Source organism: Heptranchias perlo, chromosome 18, assembly GCF_035084215.1.
Source record: "Heptranchias perlo isolate sHepPer1 chromosome 18, sHepPer1.hap1, whole genome shotgun sequence".
In the NCBI taxonomy this organism is placed as follows: domain Eukaryota; kingdom Metazoa; phylum Chordata; class Chondrichthyes; order Hexanchiformes; family Hexanchidae; genus Heptranchias; species Heptranchias perlo.
In genome coordinates, this window is record NC_090342.1 from 27,012,683 (window position 1) to 27,035,126 (window position 22,444).

The 22,444-nt window shown below is 42.4% G+C and overlaps 2 protein-coding genes and 1 long non-coding RNA gene across 3 annotated transcripts in view; 2 read left to right on the top strand and 1 right to left on the bottom strand.

The window, feature by feature from the left end:
* ifrd1 (interferon-related developmental regulator 1) overlaps positions 1–22,444 on the bottom strand; it is an 82,115-nt gene that overhangs the window by 48,591 nt on the left and 11,080 nt on the right. The gene's annotated exons all lie outside the window — the stretch shown is intronic.
* On the top strand, positions 271–8,139 carry LOC137334979 (uncharacterized). Its single transcript, XR_010966290.1, has 3 exons — positions 271–393; positions 1,110–1,172; positions 8,025–8,139. It is a non-coding gene; the product is annotated as an uncharacterized lncRNA (long non-coding RNA).
* LOC137334452 (uncharacterized) lies at positions 9,231–22,049 on the top strand. The gene is made up of 6 exons (XM_067999135.1): positions 9,231–9,290; positions 10,552–10,715; positions 14,279–14,939; positions 17,989–18,131; positions 18,298–18,358; positions 21,804–22,049. The coding sequence occupies exons 1-6, from the start codon at positions 9,231–9,233 to the stop codon at positions 22,047–22,049; spliced, it is 1,335 nt and encodes a 444-aa protein (XP_067855236.1).

Consider the following 22,444-nt stretch of genomic DNA (forward strand, 5'->3'; position numbering starts at 1 on the left):
GTAGTTTTGTTAATTAAATTGAAAAACATCACAATGAAAAGCGTGCATTTACTTCTTTTTTGGGCCCCAGGTGCCTTATTTGGAAATTCTGTAATTTTTGTAACATGCCGTCTTAGCTTGTTTCAAGAAAGAAATAAAACATTCTATTTTGGCAGTCACTAGCTATGATTCTAAAATATTACTTGGAAATTATTTATAACATGACTATGAATTGTGTTTGACTCACATTCAAGTGATTGTTTTTAATTTCAGTTGAAGGCCTGTTCTTCTGCAAGCAAAAAAGCAGAAGCAGATGGATCGACCTTGACATTTGAGAATTTTCTTCACGATGATGGAACTCTTTACACTTGCATCACAGAGAATAACATCAAACTTTACTTGGATGAAACAAAGGTGGGAAATAGGTTGGAATCTATTCTAAGGCTCAGGTCTGAATTTTTGTCACTGTGTATGCAGGTACATAAGCCATGGCATTAATAGGCATGAAAATATTAATTCCCCCTCATTATGTAGATGTGTTAAAAAATAATTTATTGCCCTTAATGGGTACCACACTTGAGAATTTGAATATTCAGACACGAGTAATAAGCACGTATCACACTTCCACCAGCTCACCGCCATTCTGATGGAAGGAACAAACAAACAGCAGATGCCTATTCCTCATTTTTTTAAAAAGCTATTTTCGATATAATAAAATCATTTCTGATATACAGGGCAAAAGTAGACAGGAGTCTTTTAATTCTGTGCTTTTGCCATAATTCTTCAAAAACAAATTATTGTATGTTCTGAAGTGGATGAAGATGAATTTTATTTATGTGTACAATTTTCCTAGGTCCAATCACACTTTGATAAAACGTAATATCCTATGAACACTGCCAGTACAAACTGGGAACAGAACATGCACAAACGGTTTGCCCACAGGTACATTCATAATCTGCATACACAGATTAACACATGCAAACACTGGTAATGTACCCATTCACATGGATAAAAAAGTGGCACTGCTGTTAAGCTGCATGTATCTTTCTATATTCATAAAATCACATAATTACAGCTTACTAATTTGTATATTTCTGGACCTTAAAAACTACCGTTGTCTTTATTAATAGGGATTTGTGCCATTTCCAGAAAAGTGGAATAAACAAGGGAAATTTATCAACACATTGCATGAGGTATGGAACAGGAATTCTAGTAAATATTTTCATTAAAAAAGTGATATTTGCAATGATATAAGTTTACATATCATGTAAGTGTTAATTGTGAACACACAGAATGATAAATTACATCAGCAGCATTTTTCTTTTCTACAATTGATAATCATAATTTTCCTTGTAATTGCCCTTTAAATCTACATAATGTTTTCTGCAGTGACAATAATGGGTTTTGAATATTAATGTAACAAAATTATTTTAATTATTTTAATGAAACTTGCAGTGCTAATATTTCAGCAAGTAATCTGATTATAGGAAATTGAAAATAATAATTCAAGGTAGTGATTTCTAATTGAACACACACTCCACACCACATTCCATAACACACTGAAAATAAAAACTCACAGGAGTAAATACAAATATTCTGAATTTGTTTTGTGAAAATATTAAGGCTGATTTTCCTGTTGAGTTATACCAGTAAACATACATAGCCTGGGTGGCCAGGATTGGAAAATCAGCCAGAGGTCATACCACCGGCTTCTTGGCACCCAATGCCACTTTCGAAATTTTCTGCCCAAAGTGACATTGGGAATAAAATACGTCCACCCAAATATGGGCGGGTGAAGTTGAACAAGATGCAAATGATGAGATGATGTCAAACAACATATTTCCCACCATGCCGGTGTTTTCCTGATGTCCATTGTTGATATGGGCCACAATAGAGGTTTAAATTTTAAAGGGCCACTTTGACTAAAGGAAGCAATCACAAGTGTTTAATTGCATTAGTCAAAGCAGCAATTTCAAAAAGCAAACTTTGCGGTAATTTAAAAAAATTCTTCAGTCTGCACTGCCAGCCACACTGCACTGCAGCAATTTCCCTCCCGCCTCCCTCAAAGCAGACACACTAGTGGTGCCGTAACTGGCCCCAGCACCCACCCTAAATATTTTAACTACTTTGATCCTGGGAAATGAGCCAGTGTTAGAGAAAAGAAAAGTTAAAAAGAAAGACTTGCATATATACAGCATCTTTCACAACTTCAGAACCTCCAAAGCGCTTTACAGCCAATGAAGTATTTTTGAAGTGTAGTCACTGTTGTAATGTAGGAAATGTGGCAGCCAAATTGTGCACAGCAAGACCCCACAAACAGGAATGTGATAACGACCAGATAATCTGTTTTAGGGATCAAGCTACGGGGCAGGTGATCCGCCGCCATTGTAGTAAAGAGGGAAATCTAGGCCAATATAGCACGGAAATGGAAAAATGTAAACGGGAATATGTTTAGAAAGATTTACTAAGAAAAAAAGAAAGTAAATTCTTCTGATTTTCCCTGGAAAGTGACCTTGTTGGAGACCTACAGAACTGTGACAAATGAAGCATTCACCCATTGTAGTTTCTGGGTAAAAACGTAACAGGATAATGACTATTTCTTGTTCCTATGCAAGAAAATAGACAGCAATAAACTGGTAATAAAGGGCCTGATTTTAGCATCGGGTTTCGTGTGTGTTCTCGGCGGGGGGGCCTCGATAATCCCGATCCCCAGGTGCAGGACCGGAACGCGCCGCGATCCCGGCCACTTCCGGGTTCCACGCTGACGTGCGGGGCTGCGTGCGCAGGCCCCGCTGGTGGGAATCCCGCAGGCAATTAAAGCCAGCGGGATGCCACTTGAGTGTATTTACTTTGCTTGTTCAGGTCATTAAATGACCTGATTCAGCTGTCTTATTAGGAAGTGTGGGATTTTACCTTCAACTCAGACTGTTTCACATACTGGGGGAAACAGTCTCACTCCAACCGGACGTGTTGCAGACAGCAGTCTGTGGCAGCTGCCTAGGTTCACTCCACGGGGGGGGGGGGGGGGGGAAAGAGAGACCCCTCACCCACGCAGGAGGCCACTCCGTCACATAGGGCAATGCCTGCCCTCCACCACCCCGCTCCAAGCCAGAGGAAACCCCGACGTGGAACCGCAGCCCCAGTGCGAGGAAACACCTACCTACCGTGCACAACCCCTCAGACCTACACCTGCCAGATGGGGGCCGCTTCGACATCCTCTGAGGACGAACAGCATCACCAGCCCCAGCAGCCTCGCAGTCCACGCCGTCCGCCTCATCGACGTGGAGCCCCCCAACACGTTGCTGCGGCACACCCACCTGCACAGCAGGAGGGAGGGCAACCGCAGAGAGAGCTGCGTCGCAGGAGGCACTACCCTCCGCAGAGGGTCTACAGACCGAGACTCAGCTTCATGGACCTCTCCGAGGAGCAGTGCATATGGAGGCTCAGAGTCAATCGCCAGGTAGTCGCCGACATCTGCAGCCTCCTTAATGACGAGCTGCTCCCGGATGGACCAAGCAGCATCTTCCTACCCGTCGCCGTCAAGGTCACCACTGCCCTCAACTTTTTCGCATCCGGATCCTTCCAGGGTGCCACCGGGGACATCACCGGGGTCTGTCAGTCCTCTGCACGCAAGTGCATAAGGCAGGTCACCGATGGTTTGTTCCACAGGGCCTCGCACTACATCAACTTCGCCATGGACGAGCGCAGCCAGATGGAGAGGGCGGTTGGATTCCATGCCATGGCCGGCTTCCCACGGATGCAGGGTGTAATCGACTGCACCCACATCGCAATACGGGCACCTCCGCATGAGCCAGGGCTGTTCATCAACAGGAAGGGGTATCACTCCATGAACGCCCAGCTCATCTGTGACCACCGCCAGAGATTCCTACACGTGTGCGCCAGATACCCCGGCAGCTGCCACGATGCCTTTGTCCTCAGGGAGTCCACCGTCCCGCCCCTCTTCCACGCACCCAACACCGGCAACAGCTGGCTCCTAGGCGACAAGGGGTATCCCCTGCACACGTGGCTCATGACGCCTCTGAGGAACCCCATCACCGAGCCGCAGCGTCGATACAATGACAGCCACATTGCTACCAGGTCTACAATTGAGCAGACCATAGGGCTGCTCAAGATGCGCTTCAGGTGCCTCGATCGTTCTGGGGGAGCGCTCCAATACACACCATTCAGAGTGGGACGAATGATAGTTGTCTGCTGTGCCCTGCACAACATGGCCCAACAGAGAAGGGTGCCGCTGGAGGAGGCCCCATCCACACCCGCCACCCACATTGAGGACGACGATGAGGAGGAGGAGGAGGTGGTGGAGGAGGAGGGGGATGAGGAGGAGGCCACGCGAGAGGAGGATGTACGACCCATGCGCCGAACACCGGCTCACCGGGATGGTCGCCAGGCCAGGGAGGCACTCATACGTCAACGGTTCTCCTAGAGTCAGACAGTCTGAGGCGTTCACATCCCATCACCTGCACATACAAGGGGCCATACCAGCCCCCTCCACAGAAGAGTCTCGCCAGTACTCCTGCACCCACAGTAGTGTGGCCAATGGGCGCCAGCAGGTGTTCGTCGTCATGATGGGCCGCACGGAACGCACCTATTGCACAAGCCGCAGAAGAATGGACGAGAGGTGGCAGGAGTGGTGAGAACGATTGTGTTTAATATGTACATAGTGAACGACTATAAAAAAAAAGTGTACAAACGAACAGACACCCTGGTGCATTCCCTTTGTGCTTATAACACCCTTGGCTTTCGTTTACGGGAACCCCTACGTGGTGCTACCCCTGTGGCTCCAGCAGAGGTAGTGGCAGGTTGCTCCTGTTCTTGCCCTGACCATGTAGATGCTTTGGGCCGACGGCCCCTGGGTTTCGGTGCCCGTGAGGGCACCTCCACAGACTGCTCCTCCTGCACCTGTGCAGGGGCAGACTCGGCCACCTGGAGAGGAGGCACCATTGCGGGTACTGGTTGAGAGGGGGGCAACGGGTGGGACGTGGTGGCACCTTGAGTAGCGTCCCCGCTTCCATGTTCCCGTTCACCATTATCCCTCTCGTGGCGTCGGCCCACATCATTCCTTCCACCCTGCTGGACCACAGTTTGGATGGCATGTGTGAGGCCTTGCAACGCCACCCCTAGTGTATCCGTCAGCCTGTTTGTGGCGGCGGAATGTTGCTCAGCCTGAATCCGTACAGCCGTTGTCAGGGCCTGTATGGACTCGACATTCAGCTGTGCGTGACGCTCGAGGGAGGCTAGTCTGTCCTCCACCGCAGACGTTCCCGCAGCAACCCGCGACACTATGTCGCCGATACCCTCCTGTACCTGCGCCACCAATGCCCGCATGCTGGAGTTGGACTCCTCCATCACCTGCGCGATCGTGGACAATGCGTGTGGCACCTCTCCCAGTACCTCGGCAATGTGCTGGTGCCCCTCAACGACTCTCCTTTTGACTGGTGGCCCCCGCGTTCAGCATCTGGGTCCGGCTGAGCAGAGCCTGGAGATGAGTGCACCCACCGACGCGGACCCTCCGCGGCTGCCCCTGCCACCAGGGTCTGCTCATGCTCACACGTGCGCGGTGAATCACCATGTGCAAGCCCAACTAGTTGGCGAGGGGGACCTACCGAGGTGCGTGTCTCTGCGCTGGTGGATGGTTGGCTGATATGTGACGATGCACCCTCAGAGACCGGCATGTCCTCTGAGGAATCGCCCTCCTCACACACAGCGCTCACAGACGGCCCTGCAAGAGAACAGAGGGCACTATGAGGCATGTGCACAAACGTTACGGTGCGCCTGATGCCAGGTGATGATACGGTCACTCGCGATCATGAGTGTTGAGTGTCAGCTTTCCCTTACCGGCCGTTTCTGCAGTGCCAGACTCGCCATCCGCCACGGAGAGGCAATGTTGCGTGCCGGCGAGGTCGAGTGCCTCCACCTCTGCATCCGTCAGTTCGACCACGTGCAGCGGGCTCCCTCCGGTGCGGGCCCTTTCTCGGTCATTCTTGCATCTCTTCTCCTGTCAAGGCAAAACACAGATGCGTGAGTGGGTGCATATTGCATAGTGAGACGCATCAAGCATCGGTGTGGGTGGGTTGAGCGTGGGGCAGATGGATGGGAGGATGGGTGTGCCACATGCCCATCCCATTGCATGGGGATTGGGGTGTGTGGTAGTGTTCGGGTGGGGACAGGGACGGTGGGTACTTGCGGGCACGGCGAGGATGGTGAGTGAGTGGCTGTGAGGATTGCTGTGGGAGCGCTGTGGTGGCTCTGCAGGAGGGGTTGTGATATGTTTGGCGTGATGGTGGGGCGGGTTGTGGGAGGGTGCGTTGGTGTACTCACCTTGCCGGACCTAGTGAGGTCATTGAACCGCTTGCGGCACTGCTCCCATGTCTTTGGGGTGTTGGCCCTGCTGCTGACCTCCACCGCCACCTCTGCCCATGCCTTCCTGGTGACGGAGCCAGGGCACTTGCGTCCGTCCGCCGGGAACAGCGTGTCCCTCCTCCTCCTCACACCCTCCAGCAGCAGCTGCAGCGCGAGGTCGGAGAAGCGTGGCGCAGCCTTGCCCCTTGGTTGCGCCAACCTGTGTTGCCTCTTGCTTGCAGCAGGAGGGGCTTTGGGGGACTGCCCCTTTAAGTGGAGCTCCTCCATCGCGATAACGTTAGTGCGCATGCGCAGCCCACCGGCACGCAGCTGGGGAGCGGAGAACCCGGAACCAGGGCTTAATGTGATCAATTATCCCACGATCGCGCGGGGGGCGCACTCAATTAGCCGTCCGCGTTTTCCACGCTCCCGAAGGACCACCCGCTGGGAACCCGCAGGCCTGCTAAAATCGGGCCCAAAGTTTCTGAGTCAGGGTTCAAATTCCCTTCTAAAGCCATGCAAGCAACCTGTAGCCATGACAATAAAATGCAGCTGTTGTGGGGTTGTGTTTGGGTAAAAAGCTGCGACAAGCTGATGAAATTCATCAGAAGTCCTTAGTTGATACAAGGAATTAGATGTTCAATGCAAATCGGTTACATTTTCATATGATAGCAAACTCAGAGGGGCAGTGGCATCGAAGGAGTCAGTCCTGAAACCATAGAATGAGTTAAAAAAAATATGTGAATGGGCCAAACAATGGCAGATGAAATTCAAGTGTAAAGTATCATACACAAGACGGAACATACATAACTTCATCAATAGTGTGGCCTAGCCTGGACACCACTGGTGGGCTCACTTACACCTTTGTGGAAGCCAGTCACCTTCACTCACTGCCACTACCATCAGCGGGTCCCCTTCCAGGTCCAGGTAGAACAGAATCAGGAGATAGCAGCGCCTCAGAGGCGGATGCAGAAGAGAAAATTTGGTGGAGGATGTAATGATGAACAATGTTAAATAAGGCAGAGGGATCAACAAGGAGAAAATGGAGCCATGATTGGAGTTGCACAGGCTGTTATTTGTGATTTTCACCAGTGTGGTCTTGGTATTGTGGGTGGGTCAGAGCCAGGTTGTATGGGCTTGAATAAGGAGTGGTGATAAACGCGGTGGGGAGGGGGAGGGGGGGAAACGGGAAAGAGAATTCCAGATTTCTACTACACTTTGTGTGGACAAACCAGCAAAGCATAGATGCAAACAGAACTGAGCTGCCTGGCCTTTGAGGCCAAATTGAAAAGATTTGGGAGCCATTTGTACCCATAGAGCCCAGATCGGACGCCTCAGATATATGGGTAAGTGTTTGTCATTAGCATTCCTGGTGCAGAGCTTCGTGTATCACAAGCAAATATCGGGCATTCACACCCCATTCCCACCACTTTCTGTCCATAAAAATTAGTGGCCGGAAATTCTTTGGAGGTGCACGTCCAAATTCCTGACGTGTGCTCTCAGCATCCAAGCTCTGTGCCGGAAGTGTTAATGATGAAAACGTATCCGTAGTATAAATATGTTTTTCTTATTCGTTACTTTATTTGAATATTAATATACTCTGAACTTCAAGCATTTAGGTACAGTAATGTGAAATTTCTAAATTGCCCACAGTTTAGGTAATTTACACTAACATCTTATTGCAGATTCCAACAAGTTCAGCCAATACCGAGAACAAACCAAACCTGGATGTATCATATCTCACGGATGATGAACGTGCTGGAGGTCTATGGGTTCCAGGAAAAGGAATGGTCATGACATACATATTTGAAGTAAAATTATTGAAATTTTAAAGGCCAGAAGCTGATTATATACTTGAAAATACTTGAAACTAAGCTGCTTATCCAATTGAAAGCTTCAGGTGTACAAATCTTTTATATTTCTCACAGGAGAGAACAAATGTTTGTAAATACTTTGATCCAGATTGTGGAGCCTGGCTTATCTTGCCATTGCAGTGGGAAATAAATTTGGAATTCATCAGAAGACGTGTGGAGCAAGTGGAGGTAAACCAAGTATATAATTTATTGAATGCACAATGGCTTAAAGTTTAACTATGTAATCAGCAATACTTAGTGTGACACCAGTATTCCTGTTTCTTAGGAATAAGTACATCAACTCAATGCAGCAGTAGTTTTTAACAAAAAAGGCATCATACATAAGCAGAGGGATAAAATGTCCATAGTGCATTTATACCATCAATTCTCCACCTCAGAGTTAGTTTTCTCACTGTCAGTGGCTTGAACCACATTGCAAAGACAGGTGTTTTTTTAATATATTTAAAACTCATTCCTTGCAGAAGGTAAGTGCCCATCTGATTGTATGTACTTATGAAATACTTAGATAAGTATGGCATGGCAAGAGATGGAGAGTCAGATTGGGAGGGAGGACATGCCTAAAAAATTACTGTAGCTCTTTGATAACATGATGGAACTTGTTGAATTGAAATTTCTATGAGTGTAGTATATTTAGATTTCAGCAAGACTTTTGAAATTACCACATAAGCAATTAGTCCACAAGGCAAGAAGGCATCGAATAAGAGGCAAGCTTCTCAGCTGGATTGAAAATTGGCTAAGCCAGGGAAAGCAAAAGATAATTGTGAATGAAGTTGCATCACATGGCATGGTTGGCAGGGATCAGTATTGGGGCCATTGCTGAATACAGGGAATAGAAATGACTTGGGGCTATCTAACTTTATAGAAAACACCAAATTTGTGTGTGTGGGGGTGGGGTGGGGGTCAAACAATAAGGAACATGTAAACCATTACAAAGCAGACTGGATAGATTGGGCTCATGTGCTGATGAGTGGCAAATAGCATTTAATATGGACAAATACAATGTATTGAGACTAGGGAATGGACAAACAAAAGGAATATAAGCTAAATGACTCAAGGCTACAGGAGAAAGATCTGGAGGTATTGGCAGATAGCTCATTGGAACCAACAGTGCAATGAGTAGCAGAAATTTTAAAAAAGAGAATTTCCTAGGTATTTCAGGGAGTGGTGATGAAAGGTTTTAGTTTTTGGGACCGACCAGATGGTCTTTTTAAGACATGTACTTTCTGATGTTCCTATATTCACATCCTAGGGACACTGTATGAATATATCAAAAACAGTACACAAGTCATGTTTGTATTTGCACAAATTACATAAAGGGAAAGCTAGCGCCTATATTTTCATCCTTTGCGTTCTATTCCATAAATAAAGTTTTAACACGTGTCAGAGTCATACAGATTAATAGCCAAAATGTAAGGGTCTGCTTTTCAAAAATCTATACTGGCAAAAACAGTGGGTGGAATGAATACTACAGTATGCTACTTTCAAAACTTCAATTTGTGCTGCTGCAGTAAACCAGTACTTAGAGCAATTTACATGCTTCAGAAGCATCAGAAAGAATATTGGGGGTAGATTTCCTCTGTTCATTATCTATAGTGAAATAGTAAACATTTGTATAAAGAACCTGTTTATGATTTCACTATGAATAGAAATCCAAGCCATAATTAATGTATTGGCATAGCATTGCCCTATTAATATATTGTCCACCAATAAAGCCATGAAGTGTGACAAAATATTTACTGTCACAGTTGAGATTCCATCAAAGTATTTTAATTAAAATTATTTGCTTAAAATGAATAATGTTCATCACCTCTTCAAACTCTCCCACAATGGCTTGCCATACATTTCTTTCTTTGAACCTTTGAACATTTTCCTATGTTAAAGATGCTATTTAATGTAGGATTTTCTGTTCTTTAACTTTAATAGACATAAAATTCTCCAGGGCCATTGATTTTCATGGGCGAATTCCCAATGTGTATTCCTAGCATTCAAAGCTCCATGCCAGGAGTGCGAATTTATAAAAACTCTTATAATTGCTAAGTTATATTATTAGACCACACTCGGGCTACCTTGTTATAGCTGCATGTACTCTGTCATCATGGTGATATCAGCTTTTAGCATTGCGACATTTGCCACATCTTGCAGTAATATTATAATAATGTTTTAGCAATTTAGCAGCAATCATACTAGCTGTCATACTGCAGACAATAATTAACTTACAATACAATACAAAATTATGTATGCATTATGTCCTTATTAAAGGGGATATGTTCTAACCTGTGGAAAAAGATGAGCCATCTTGGAATTAAAACTAACTATTGTATCATCATTCTTATTTTAGCAAAGTCTGCCAAGCTTAACTGATCACCAAGAAGTGATTGCTGCCCTTAGACAGTGCAACTATGACGCAGATGATGTCATTTCCATTTTTTTAGCAATCTTTGGTGACAGCTTGTTGATACCACTCAAAAGCCGCCAAAAGGACTACAAAGAAAATTCTTACCGGTAAAAGAAAATCACAGTTGTATTAAAGCACTTATCTATTAGCAAAGTGTATGTCCATGGGAAACATTTACTATCTAAACATTTATTTTTTGAATTCACAACTACTGTTGCCTTGTTCTCATCCAAAATATCAATTTAATGTGATTATTCATTTAATATAAGGAATATTATAACATTTGGTAGTTAAATTCCCAAATTGAAAATAACAAATTGTTATTATTTACCTAAAAAGTGGTTGTCTTCTCAGCCACAAATTTTGTGAATTTCCATTTCTAATTGGATTCAATGTTCATGCATCACTTTGAGTTAATCATTAGTTTCCAATTCAGCTGAACAACCTAAACTAACAATAATCATAATTTGTGCATGCTTAAGTATTCTTTTAAATGAATAAACATTGGACAAGCATCCCTTTCCTGCCCATTTTGTGTATAGATTGAAAGTGTGATGTAATATTTACTAGACTGTAATTACCCTGTCCCCAATGCTTTTATATATACTTTATTATAACTAATTATTTGCTTTCAACCACATTCTAAATCAACCAAAATGCAAAGAATTAGCTCTTTTCCTGTGCTACAAAAACAACAGGTTGACCTAAAATTACCATTATTGGAAACCTAAGAGGTACTTAATTCATATAGACCACTTGCCAGTTTCATAAGTTTAACTTCAGGCACGGTTCATCTGTTTTAGCATCATATTATATGATTGTCAATTAACGCTTCCGCTGCCTAGACCACTTGGGAGGAGCTCTGCAATACAGCCCTATCCATGTATCCAGATCTGTGGTTTTGTGCTGCATAACTTTGTGACACCGAGGGACCAGCCCTTACCATCACCTCAGCAGCAAGAATTGGAGGAGCAACAAGCAGAAGGAGGAGAAGGAGGTAGAAGAAGAGCAGCATGAAGAGGAGGAAGATCATGAGCAGATTTGGCCATTAGTGCCCCTCACTGTCAGTGTTTATCCAAGAGTGCTTCATGTGAAAAATCCCGCCCATCCCCAATACACCAAGTCCCGCAATCCTTATCACCACCACATTCACTAACGTCATCCGATTGCTTTCCTTCAGTCCCGCCTATGGGTCTTGCCCTAAATTGACTGCAAATATTAACACCAACACCAAATTCAGAAAACAAAAATGACTCCAAACAACCCTATTCTATCTGTGTATAATATTTAACAGGAATTATTACGAATCACCCTTGTGCAACCCCTTATTGCTTGTCTTGTGTGCCCGTTTACCTATCCTGGCGCTCCAATGAGATATATCCCGAGTGGCTACTACTTGGAGGTGGAAGGCTGCTGAGCTTCCATTTAGCACTTTAGATGGCCGTGGTGGGTAACCTCAAGCAGCTCTGGGCTTTGAGGGCCTGACTGCAGATTGCAGCATCTCGCTGAGAGCCGGGGAAATTTGGCCCAGCTGGCCGTGTGGCATTATCAAGGGCAATGGCAGAATGGGTGGCGGGGTTGCAGGCATGATGTCATCCTGAGAGAGGACAGCAGGTGCTTCTCCCATGGAGGCAATGCCACTGTTGGGATTGCGCCTCATCACGCATTTGGTGGTGCGCAAGAACAGAGTGCAGGAGTGATGTGACGCTCTTGAAGCCCCTGTCAACATTGGCCCCCACTGACCAAAATGGCAGATATTTGAGTTCCATAGCAGCAATGTGAGCTGTCAACAGAGGCTCCATCATGGCGGATGTCACTGTTGTGTTCATGGAGCTGACCAACCGCTCCATGTTGGACAGAATCGTCTCCATGCTGACTGCGAAGCCCTGATACAGCCTTTGGGCCCTCAATGTCAGCATCTGAATCCTCTGCAGCAGAGCTAGTAAGTGATCTCACCCTCCAGTGAGCTGGCACCGGCTGCTTCCTATCCCCCTGCCATAGGTTCTGCACATTTGTGGCCAGTGATTCACCACATGAAGACAACTCCTCTAACCTACCCTCTAAACTATGCATGGTGCCATTCTCTGAACTGGTGTTTGCTAGGGTCAGATCAAATGACGCTGCATCTTCAGGAAGGCTGGCACTATGTTACTGAAGTGGCACAAGGACTTCAACATTTTCGGTACCTGAAATGAAAGAGAGGAATAAGGGTTAGCTTTTAGTGTGAAGAGAGAGCAGAGAGAAATGAGTGGCTGCTGAAAGCAGCTGCAATTTGTCATGCAGTGTGTAGGGTGAGATAGAAATAAGAAGAGAAAGGGGATAAGGTGTGAAGAAACCCTGCACGACGTCTCCTCGAGCTTTGCCACTTTCCATGCGCCACGCCATGACCCCTGACCTTGATGGCCAGCACCACCTCCTCCAGAATTGAAAGGGTGTGCAGGCATGGTTGGCCTCCCACGGTCGTTGCCTCTTGCTTCGTGTTGTGCAATCTTCTTCTGCAAGATAGAAGAGTGTGTGTTAGTGACAGCCTTCTGAGCTGTTTTGAGGATGTGCCTGTCATGGTTGAATAGTTTGTATGTTGTGTGCAAGATGTGAGGGATGGGGAAGTGAGGGATGCAATAGCGGTGAGAGTAGGAAGTGCAGAATGTGTGATTAGGAGGAAAAGGAGGTGGAGTGAAGTGTGGTGCACTGATTATGGGAGAGTGAAGGGAACCAGAGGAGAGGAGTGTTGTGAGTAGTATGGCTGCAGATGCTGTAGGTGTGAAGAGAGTGCAGCTGAGGTGAGAGGTAAGATTTTTACCTGACAACTCTGATGAAGTCATTGAACTTTTTCCAGCATTGCAGCCATGTCCTTGGAATTAAGCTCCTGGCATTGACCTCCTCAGCGACCTCTTTCCACTGGCAGCAGAGGTGTTGCCTGGAGGACTTTCTGCCCTCCAGAGAGAACAGGATCTCCCTCCTCCTGTCTACTGCCTGGACCTGGGCTCCAATGCTGCATCAAGGAACATGGGAGCCCTCTTTGTATTTCTTGCAGCCATGTCTGCAGCCAGAGTGCACCCCCTTTAAGAAGTGCTGGCTGGCTTTAAGTGGCGTCAGTGAAGCCCAGTATCCCACCCACCCCAAACAGGCAAGCAGCCAATAAGCAGCTTGGGTAGAGCCAACTGCACGCCTCACTTATTATAATAAGTTGCCTGCACAAATTTCACGTTGTCTTTGCCTGCACGTGAACAGGTGCATGCAGCACACCCTGTTTATAGGCACGATTGAATAATGGCTGAAAAACAGATGTAGACCCAATAAATTAATAAATCTTGAACAACGAAAGCAATGGTGAAGTGTATTAACTCCATGTTTCCAGTTTCTTTTATCCTACTTCAGCAAAGATTGCTCAGAAGTGGAAAGGTGTAACTGGGGATTATCCAACCTGAAGGAGAAATGAAAGCGACTGTGATGAGCAAATTTCCTGTAATTTTTTTTAGATAGGTATTATAGATGGTCTTTAAGACAAACCTCAGTAAATACAGACCAGTTATAACAAGTAAGTAGTGTTCTACTTTGTCAGCATATCTTCTTAATTTGGATAGTAAGCCTTAGAATATCAGTACAAAATGTATGATTAAGCGTAAATGTAAATTTTGTGTGGTCAGTAACAATTTTAATTTATTTGAAGTCATTTGATAGAAAGAGACATAGTCATTGATGGCCTACAAGAAAAACTGAAACACAGCAACACAGCTTTAGAGAACCTTCATGAGAAAACTAGAGAATTGTTGGAGGAGAACTGTCGACAATCTGAAATGATTCAGCACCTACACAGAAAAGTAGCAGAGCTGGAAGCTGATCATAAGGAAGCCCTTGACAGAGTCATGGCTTTGCAGAAAATAAGAAGCAGGACCTCTGATTCCATACCGATACCACCTGGTTCTTTTTCGGAGCCAAAGAAACTAGTGGAAATTTCTAAATTCACTCGTGAGTTAAGTATTTCCAACAGACAGCTTAGATTTATATTTAACTGTAAAATGTCAGAGATCAGTCATCTAATAAACCAACTTGCGAATCCTGTACTAAAGCTGAAAAATATGGAAGCAGGATCAACAAAAGAAATTGAAGACCTACGTTCTTTGTATAGGAAGGAAGCTTTGGAAAAAACATTGCTTTATAACAAACTGCAGGAGCTTTATGGAAACATCAGAGTATTTTGCCGCTGTAGGGAGGATCCAGGGGCACAGACCATACTGGACTTTCCTTCAGATAAGGAGGTATTAGTAAATCAGAAAGGGAACAGGAAGAGGTTCTCCTTTGATAAAGTTTATCCTCCTACTGCCACCCAGGTAAGCATTCTGTTGTACTCACTGCAATTCACTCGCATTGGCTTTTCCATTAATATTTAATATGGTTGTTTTCATTATTTCCTAATAATATGCCACTTCTATTCCACAGTCGGGTACACTACCCTAATGGTTCTGAAATAGCAACCTAGAGGTCATGAGTTCAAATCCAACTGTGACAAATTGTGTAACTAGCTAATTCCTTTTGTGTTATAAATCATAGTATCGAATTACACAAACATGAACAAAGAGGTTATTGCACCTGTAGCTGTACAATAATGAAAACATTGATAGTTTGAATCTTGAAAGAAATATAAATTCCAAAGTGTTTCTTTGGACTGGAAGAAATGCAGTAAACAGTTGCTACTGATCTGATTTTCTGTTTATCACATAATTTGTTACTGTTTAAATGTGGGAAATAAATCTCAATTTAAACAGCTTTAAATCTTATATAGGTATAATAAAGTTAAATAATTGTAATGATTTGAACAGTTAATTTATTATTTTAGCTTGTTCGCCTATATCATGATCAGAATTTCTTATATGCCACAAAACTTTTCCCTGTATTTGCTGTCACCAGTCAGTAACGTAACCAAAAGAAATAATCCCTGTTATCAACAAGAGAACCAATAACATAATTTGTTTGTTTCTTCTGCTGCTTGGAGAAGATGTCACACTTTCCAGTGACACCACTATGCTTTGCATCATCATAATAAGAACATAAGAAATAGGAGCAGGAGTAGGCCTTACAGCCCCTCGAGCCTGCTCCGCCATTCAATAAGATCATGGCTGATCTTCAACCTCAACTCCACTTTCCCCATATCCCTTGATTCCCTTAGTGTCCAAAAATCTATCAATCTCAGTCTTGAATATACTCAACGACTGAGCATCCACAGCACTCTGGGGGTAGAGAATTACAAATATTCATGACCCTCTGAGTGAAGAAATTCCTCCTCATCACAGTCCTAAATATCTGACCCCTTATCCTGAGACTATGCACCTTAGTTCTAGACTCTCTAGCCAGGGGAAACATCCTCTCAGCATCCATCCTGTCAATCCCTCTTAGAACCTTATATGTTTCAATGAGATCACTTCTCATTCTTCTAAACTCCAGAGAGTAAAGGTTCATTCCACTCAATCTTCCCTCATGGGACTAACCTCTCATCCCAGGAATCAATCTAGTGAACCTTCGTTGCACAACCTCTAAGGCAAGTATATCCTTCCTAAAGAGACCAAAACTGTACATAGTATACCAGGTGTGGTCTCACCAAAGCACTGTACAATTGTAGCAAGACTTCCCTTTTCTTGTACTCCAACCCCCTTGCAATAAAGGTCAAAATACCATTGGCTTCCTAATTACTTGCTATACCTGCATGTTAACTTTCTGTGTTTTGTGTACAAGGACACCCAAATCCCTCTGACTACCAACATTTCTTAGTCTCTCACCTTTTAAAAAATATTCTGTTTTTCTATTTTTCCGACCAAAGTGAATAACCTCACATTTCCTCACATTATACTCCATCTGCCACCTTCTCACCCACTCGCTTAACCTGCTGATATCCCTTTGCAGACTCTTTGCATCCCCCTCACAGCTTACTTTCCCACCTAGCTTTGTATTGTCAGCAAACTTGGATACATTACACTCGGTCCCTTCATCTAAGTCATTTATATAGATTGTAAATAGCTGAGTCCCAAACACCGATCCCTACTAGTTACAACTTGCCAACCTGAAAATGACCTGTTTATTCCCACTCTCTGTTTTCTGTCCGTTAACCAATCCTCAATCCATGCTAATATATTACCCCCAATCTTGTGTAACAACCTCTTACATGGCACCTTATCGAGTGCCTTTTGAAAGTCCAAATATACTACATCCACTGGTTCCCCCTTATCTATCCTGCTAATTACACCCTCAAAAAACTCTAATAGATTTGTCAAACACGATTTCCCTTTCATAAAGCCGTGTTGATGCTGCCTAATCATATTATGATTTTCTAACTGCCCTGTTACTACGTTCTTAATAATAGATTCTAGCATTTTCCCTACTACTGATGTCAGGCTAACTGGCCTATAGTTCTCTGTTTAATCACTCCCTTGAATAGCGGGTTTACATTTGCTACCTTCCAATCCACGGGGACCGTTCTAGAATCTAGGGAATTCTGGAAGATCTTACAATCTGTTTTTATATTTCTTGCTAGATTACTCTCATTTTCAATTTTCTCCCTTTTTATCAATTTATTGGTTATCCTTTGTTGATTTCTAAAACCCTCCCAATCCTCAGGCTCACAACACTTTTTGGCAACATTATAAGCCTCTTCTTTTAATCAAACACTATCCTCAACTTCTCTAGTTAGCCACGGTCGAATCACTTTTCCTGTGGAGTTTTTATTCCTTAAGGGTATTTATATTTGTTGGAAATTATGAATTATTTCTTTAAATGTTCACCATTGCTTATCTACCATCATATATTTTAATCTAATTTCCCAATCTACCTTAGCCAACTCGCCCCTCATACCTACATAATTGGCCTTGTTTAAATTTAAGACCCTAGTTTCGGACTTAACTGCAATACTATCAAACTCGATATGAAATTCTATCATATAATGATCACTCTTCCCCAGAAGATCCTTTATTATAAGATTTAATCCACATTAAATCTAATTCTCTTCCATTATTTGTAGGCTTATTCTACACTTTAAAATGTATTATTTGCATTTATCTCACAATACAAACAGAAAAATGTTGGGATTAATTAGGTATAGTATTTTTCCAGTGGACAGATGTGACATCATAATATGTGTTATCATTGCTTATATATTATTCAGTTGAGTTCACCCTTTAGATTAATATCACATCTAGTGGATTCCTTCCATGCAGAAATCTGGAGTCACAAAAGCACCAATTGGTATCTACAATAGCTGTTCTGCTGTCACTTTTGTGGATTTATGCCATGAAAAAAGATCCTGTAACTAGGATGTATCTGAGATTATTCAGAAGGTTTACTAAAACGATCATTTGTCCAATGTTTTAATTTGTTGTTGAAATACCTTAGGAGCAGGTGTTTGAAGGGACACTTCCCATCATCACATCTTGTGTAGATGGCTATAATATCTGCATTGTGGCCTATGGTCAGACAGGCTCAGGAAAGACTTACACAATGATGGGTAACGAAGATAATCCTGGAGTGAACATAAGGTCAGCTCCAAAATGTTTTGCTGATGTTAAAAGTAGTGTTTTAAGTTATTTTACATGTAGAATCTATCATTTGTAAAGGTAAAATGAGTTGGTTTTCATACTTTAGCTTAAAAGGCGATATGTGCTTAAACTGGTCATCACTAAATATGATTGTTCATTTACTTAGGTCAATCAGGGAACTTCTTCGAATATGTCAGGAAAGAAAAAACATCAAATATACTACAAAGGTAATCATTATCCTGATGTTTTCAAAATTGGGAATAAATATAATTTCACTTTTTTAAAAAAATCAATGATTTTTGTATTTTTGAATATAATGGTTCTTATGGAGCTGCCCTGTTTGTGTAAATCTGGGACAGGGAAGATTTTTTTGCCTCATACAACAGCAAACAGTAATTTGTGTATATATATAGTGCCTTTAACATGATAAAACGTCCCAAGGCGCTTCACAGGATTGTAATCAGACAAAAATTGACACCAAGCCAAAGAAAGAGATATTAGGACAGGTGACCAAAAGCTTGGTCAAAAATGGCAGGTTTTAAGGAGGATCTTAAAGGAGGAGAAGTGGAGAGGTTTTGGAGGGAATTCCAGAGCTTAGGGCCTAAATGGCTGAAGGGACGACCACCAATGGTAGGGGGAAGGAAGTGGGAGACGCACTAGAGACCAGAGTTGGAGGAACACAGATTTCTCGGAAGATTGTACAGCTGTAGGGGGTTACAGAGCTAGGGAGGGGTGAGGGCGTGGAGGGATTTGAACATGAAGATGAGAATTTTAACATCGAGGCAGTGGTGGACCGGAAGCCAGTGTAGATCAGCGAGCACAGGGGTGATGGGTGAACCACTGTCTTTCCATCTTTCCTATAATAAACCATTCAAATATACTCTGCAATTTCTAAAACGCTCATCATGCACAAACTGTAAAAATCAGTTCATCCACATTTTATTGTCTGTAGTAGAAATCAAAGAATGATTTCAAATATATTACAATACCATTGTGAAAATAAAATTATTTTAAAAGTTTTTCCAGTCATCAAAGTTTTGAACAAAGATTCACACAAGGATCAATTTTCTGACAAGCTGATTGCCACCATTGGCAGAATTCAAGTCAGCAGGGTGTCAGGAAATAGGGAAGTGAGTGCTTCTTCACCAATACACACCCCACTGATATATCTCCTTAGGCTGTATTATTCACTCCCGCTCATTTTCAGCAGGACCCTAATTATTCATGTACACCGCATGATAATGAGGGCTTTTAGCAGGCCTGTTGACATTTCTGATAATCAGACATTAAAGGGAAGCTGCTTAAACTTTCAATTTAAAGGGAAAGAAAAAAGTTGTAATGTATTTTTTAATATTTTGTATTTTTCAGCTGGTTGGTCTATAATTTTTGCAACGAGTATTTAATGTATTAATGCAATTTTCCAGCTAATGCTTCATGGATTTTCTGGTTTAGACCATGGAGGGAATGTTTATATAGTGAGAGAAGCAATAGAATCATTGTTACCAATATCACAGAAAAACTGACTTTACAGTAACTGTTTACAAGAGTTCTGCAGAACAGGAAGATTTTAATGTGGCCCACAATACAAATGGTCATTCCACTCAGGGGTGCGCCACGACATCTAACACAAATATACACCAACTGCATGCCCTTTGGCAAATCACTGTTACCTTAATAGGCTTTGAAAGTATTCCAGTCACGGTTGGAGTGGAAGAAGCTGAAAGAAGGCTTGGTAAGGAGAGTTGTAAACAATTTTACAACACCAAGTTATAGTCCAGCAATTTTATTTTAAATTCACAAGCTTTCGGAGGCTACCTCCATAACAGTCTAACTTACACTCAAACTCTAGCAGAATTTAAAGACCTACTTCAAAGGGCCTTTACAGCATTGTTTAGCCTCCTAACTTTCACTGTAAATTCTTCCAAACATTCTGATTTTGGGTGGGCAAAGTATGACCTTAAATACCTTCCATAGTCACCAAGGACATGGCTATGCTTGACCAATAAAGATCATTATCAGTTCAAAGACATGGATCCTTTTCCAAGGTGACATTCAACTGGACAAACACATCAGAAACTCGCTCAATTTTAAATGGTTTGACATGGAACACACCTTTCATTAGGTATTTTCCTCCTTTTTTCTTATCCACACTTAAATCATGTTAAGGGAGACAACTTTCCTGATATCACAGTTCTCTATTATTATTCAGCTACCCACCCAAGGGCGATAGCATATTATTCATTCTATTGGTTTACCTCTGTCAGTCCCATTCAAACTGGCACCAGGGTTTTAATTGTAACTATCTGCTGTACCAGTATATGTTAAGTAAATGTATGTGCTCAGAATTTCCCAGTAAGCAAGAATCAACTCTTTTAGTTTTCCTAAATGCTTGCAGTGTGTTCTAGATGACTAGTTTTCCTACACACATTGTCTGCTATCAGTCTAAGTTGAGGTTGCCTCTACTTTACAGCTATAGCAGATGCGTTCCGTTAATTCCAAGTCATCTGAGCAATATGAGTTAAGAGTTTACTAGCCTGTTACAGTTTTTGGTTTTATTATCCAAGATTATTTGGCTCTCGTATCTTAGATCACTCTTGTGTAAATGTCCTTTGAGTGTCTATCCTTGCCTTGAGATCTAGATCAGCTTTCGATAATACAGTCAGGGAAATGAATAAGCCACCTTGTTTGGTAATTGCTTTTAGTAATATTTTATGCCTTCATAAATTCTCACTTCAGTCTTCAAAAACAGTTGCGCATCACATTAGACCTGTGTTTAAAGTATCAAACAAATTCATTAAAAAAAAAGCAAATGATCTAACAGCAGCTTTATAGTTACAGTAGAAAGTCATTTATTTAACTTCTCAAGTAGACAAAATAATAGGTTATAATTTACTAGTGAGCTATTCTTTTATAGATAACTTTTCTAAACTTTCCTTTCTTACAATCTTTTCTTTCTATGGATGTTAGCTGGTCTACCTTATTTTTTTCTTTTAAGTTTAGAATTGGTTCTGCTATAGCTTCTGTTAACTCAGCTTAATGAACAGATCCAAACACTTAAATACGCTTTCACCAGTTGCTGTGGCCTGTTTGTCACGGCAGACAGTCGGATTCAAAATTGGCCGTCATGCATTTAAAAGAACAAATCACAAAGTCTGTGTTTGTTCAAAGTTAGCGTGGTTTCTCCTCTCAAGCCTGAACTGACCTTGAAATATAAATATCAAAATGAGCAACCATTTCTATTTTTAAATTGCTTATTGACTGTATTTTAACAACAGCTGCTAACTAAAACTAATCAAAAATGTATTTTGTAGTAGCAAAAGAACTTTTAGGTAAGATCTTTGCATCAACTCCATTGCTGATATTTAACATTTGCACTGTAAACAGAATTTTACTCCAACTTGCTGCTGATAAAATATGAACAAATTGCAGACATTTCAAAAATACTAAAACATAACCAATCCCGACCTAACCTGGAGCTGGAATGTAGACTGGATATTGCATATTGTATTTTCCTCCAGGTCCGAGTGACATAGGATCACAGTTTCTATAATCAGAAGCCAAACTATTCCATGTGTAGTCTACGTTTTAATATAGGATGCCCTCAAAATATGACAAAACACATAGAACACTTTTTAGATTCACTCTTTAAATTGCATTCTTTTTCACTTGCAGATATCCATGCTAGAAATTTACAATGAAGCTATTCAAGATCTTCTGACAAAACAGCTAAATGCTCAATTGGAGATAAGGACTCAAGGAAAAACTGTTGTCATCCCTGGATTAACAGAGATTGAAATAAAAACTGAAAAAGACATTAGGAGAGTGATGCAGTGTGGAAACAAAAACAGGACAGTCGCATCCACAAAGATGAACTCTGGGAGGTACTATTTAATTGAAATAAACAACCTGACTAGTTAATGTAGACTGTACCGTAATTTTGTATACGATACCATTTCAACAGAATGCTGTTTTATATGGGGGATTATTGTTGTCAAACAATTCTTCTTGTGTTGATTCTGTTTGTAGTTATAGAATTAATTTATGCACACAAGGAGGCGACTCTTGGTTGTGCTACTACAATGGAACTGCCTACTCTAATCCCATTTTGTTTTTTATTCTCTCTTTTCATGTACTTATCCAATTCAAATTTAAATTATGCTATGATCTCTGCCTCAATAACCAATAGTTGTAAAGCATTATAATAGCCCTGTGTGAATAAAATTGTTCTACCTTCTCCTTTTGTTCTTTTAGCAATATTCCTCAATCGATGCCCCTCTGTTGTTACTGATTTGCCAATTACCAGAAACAATCAC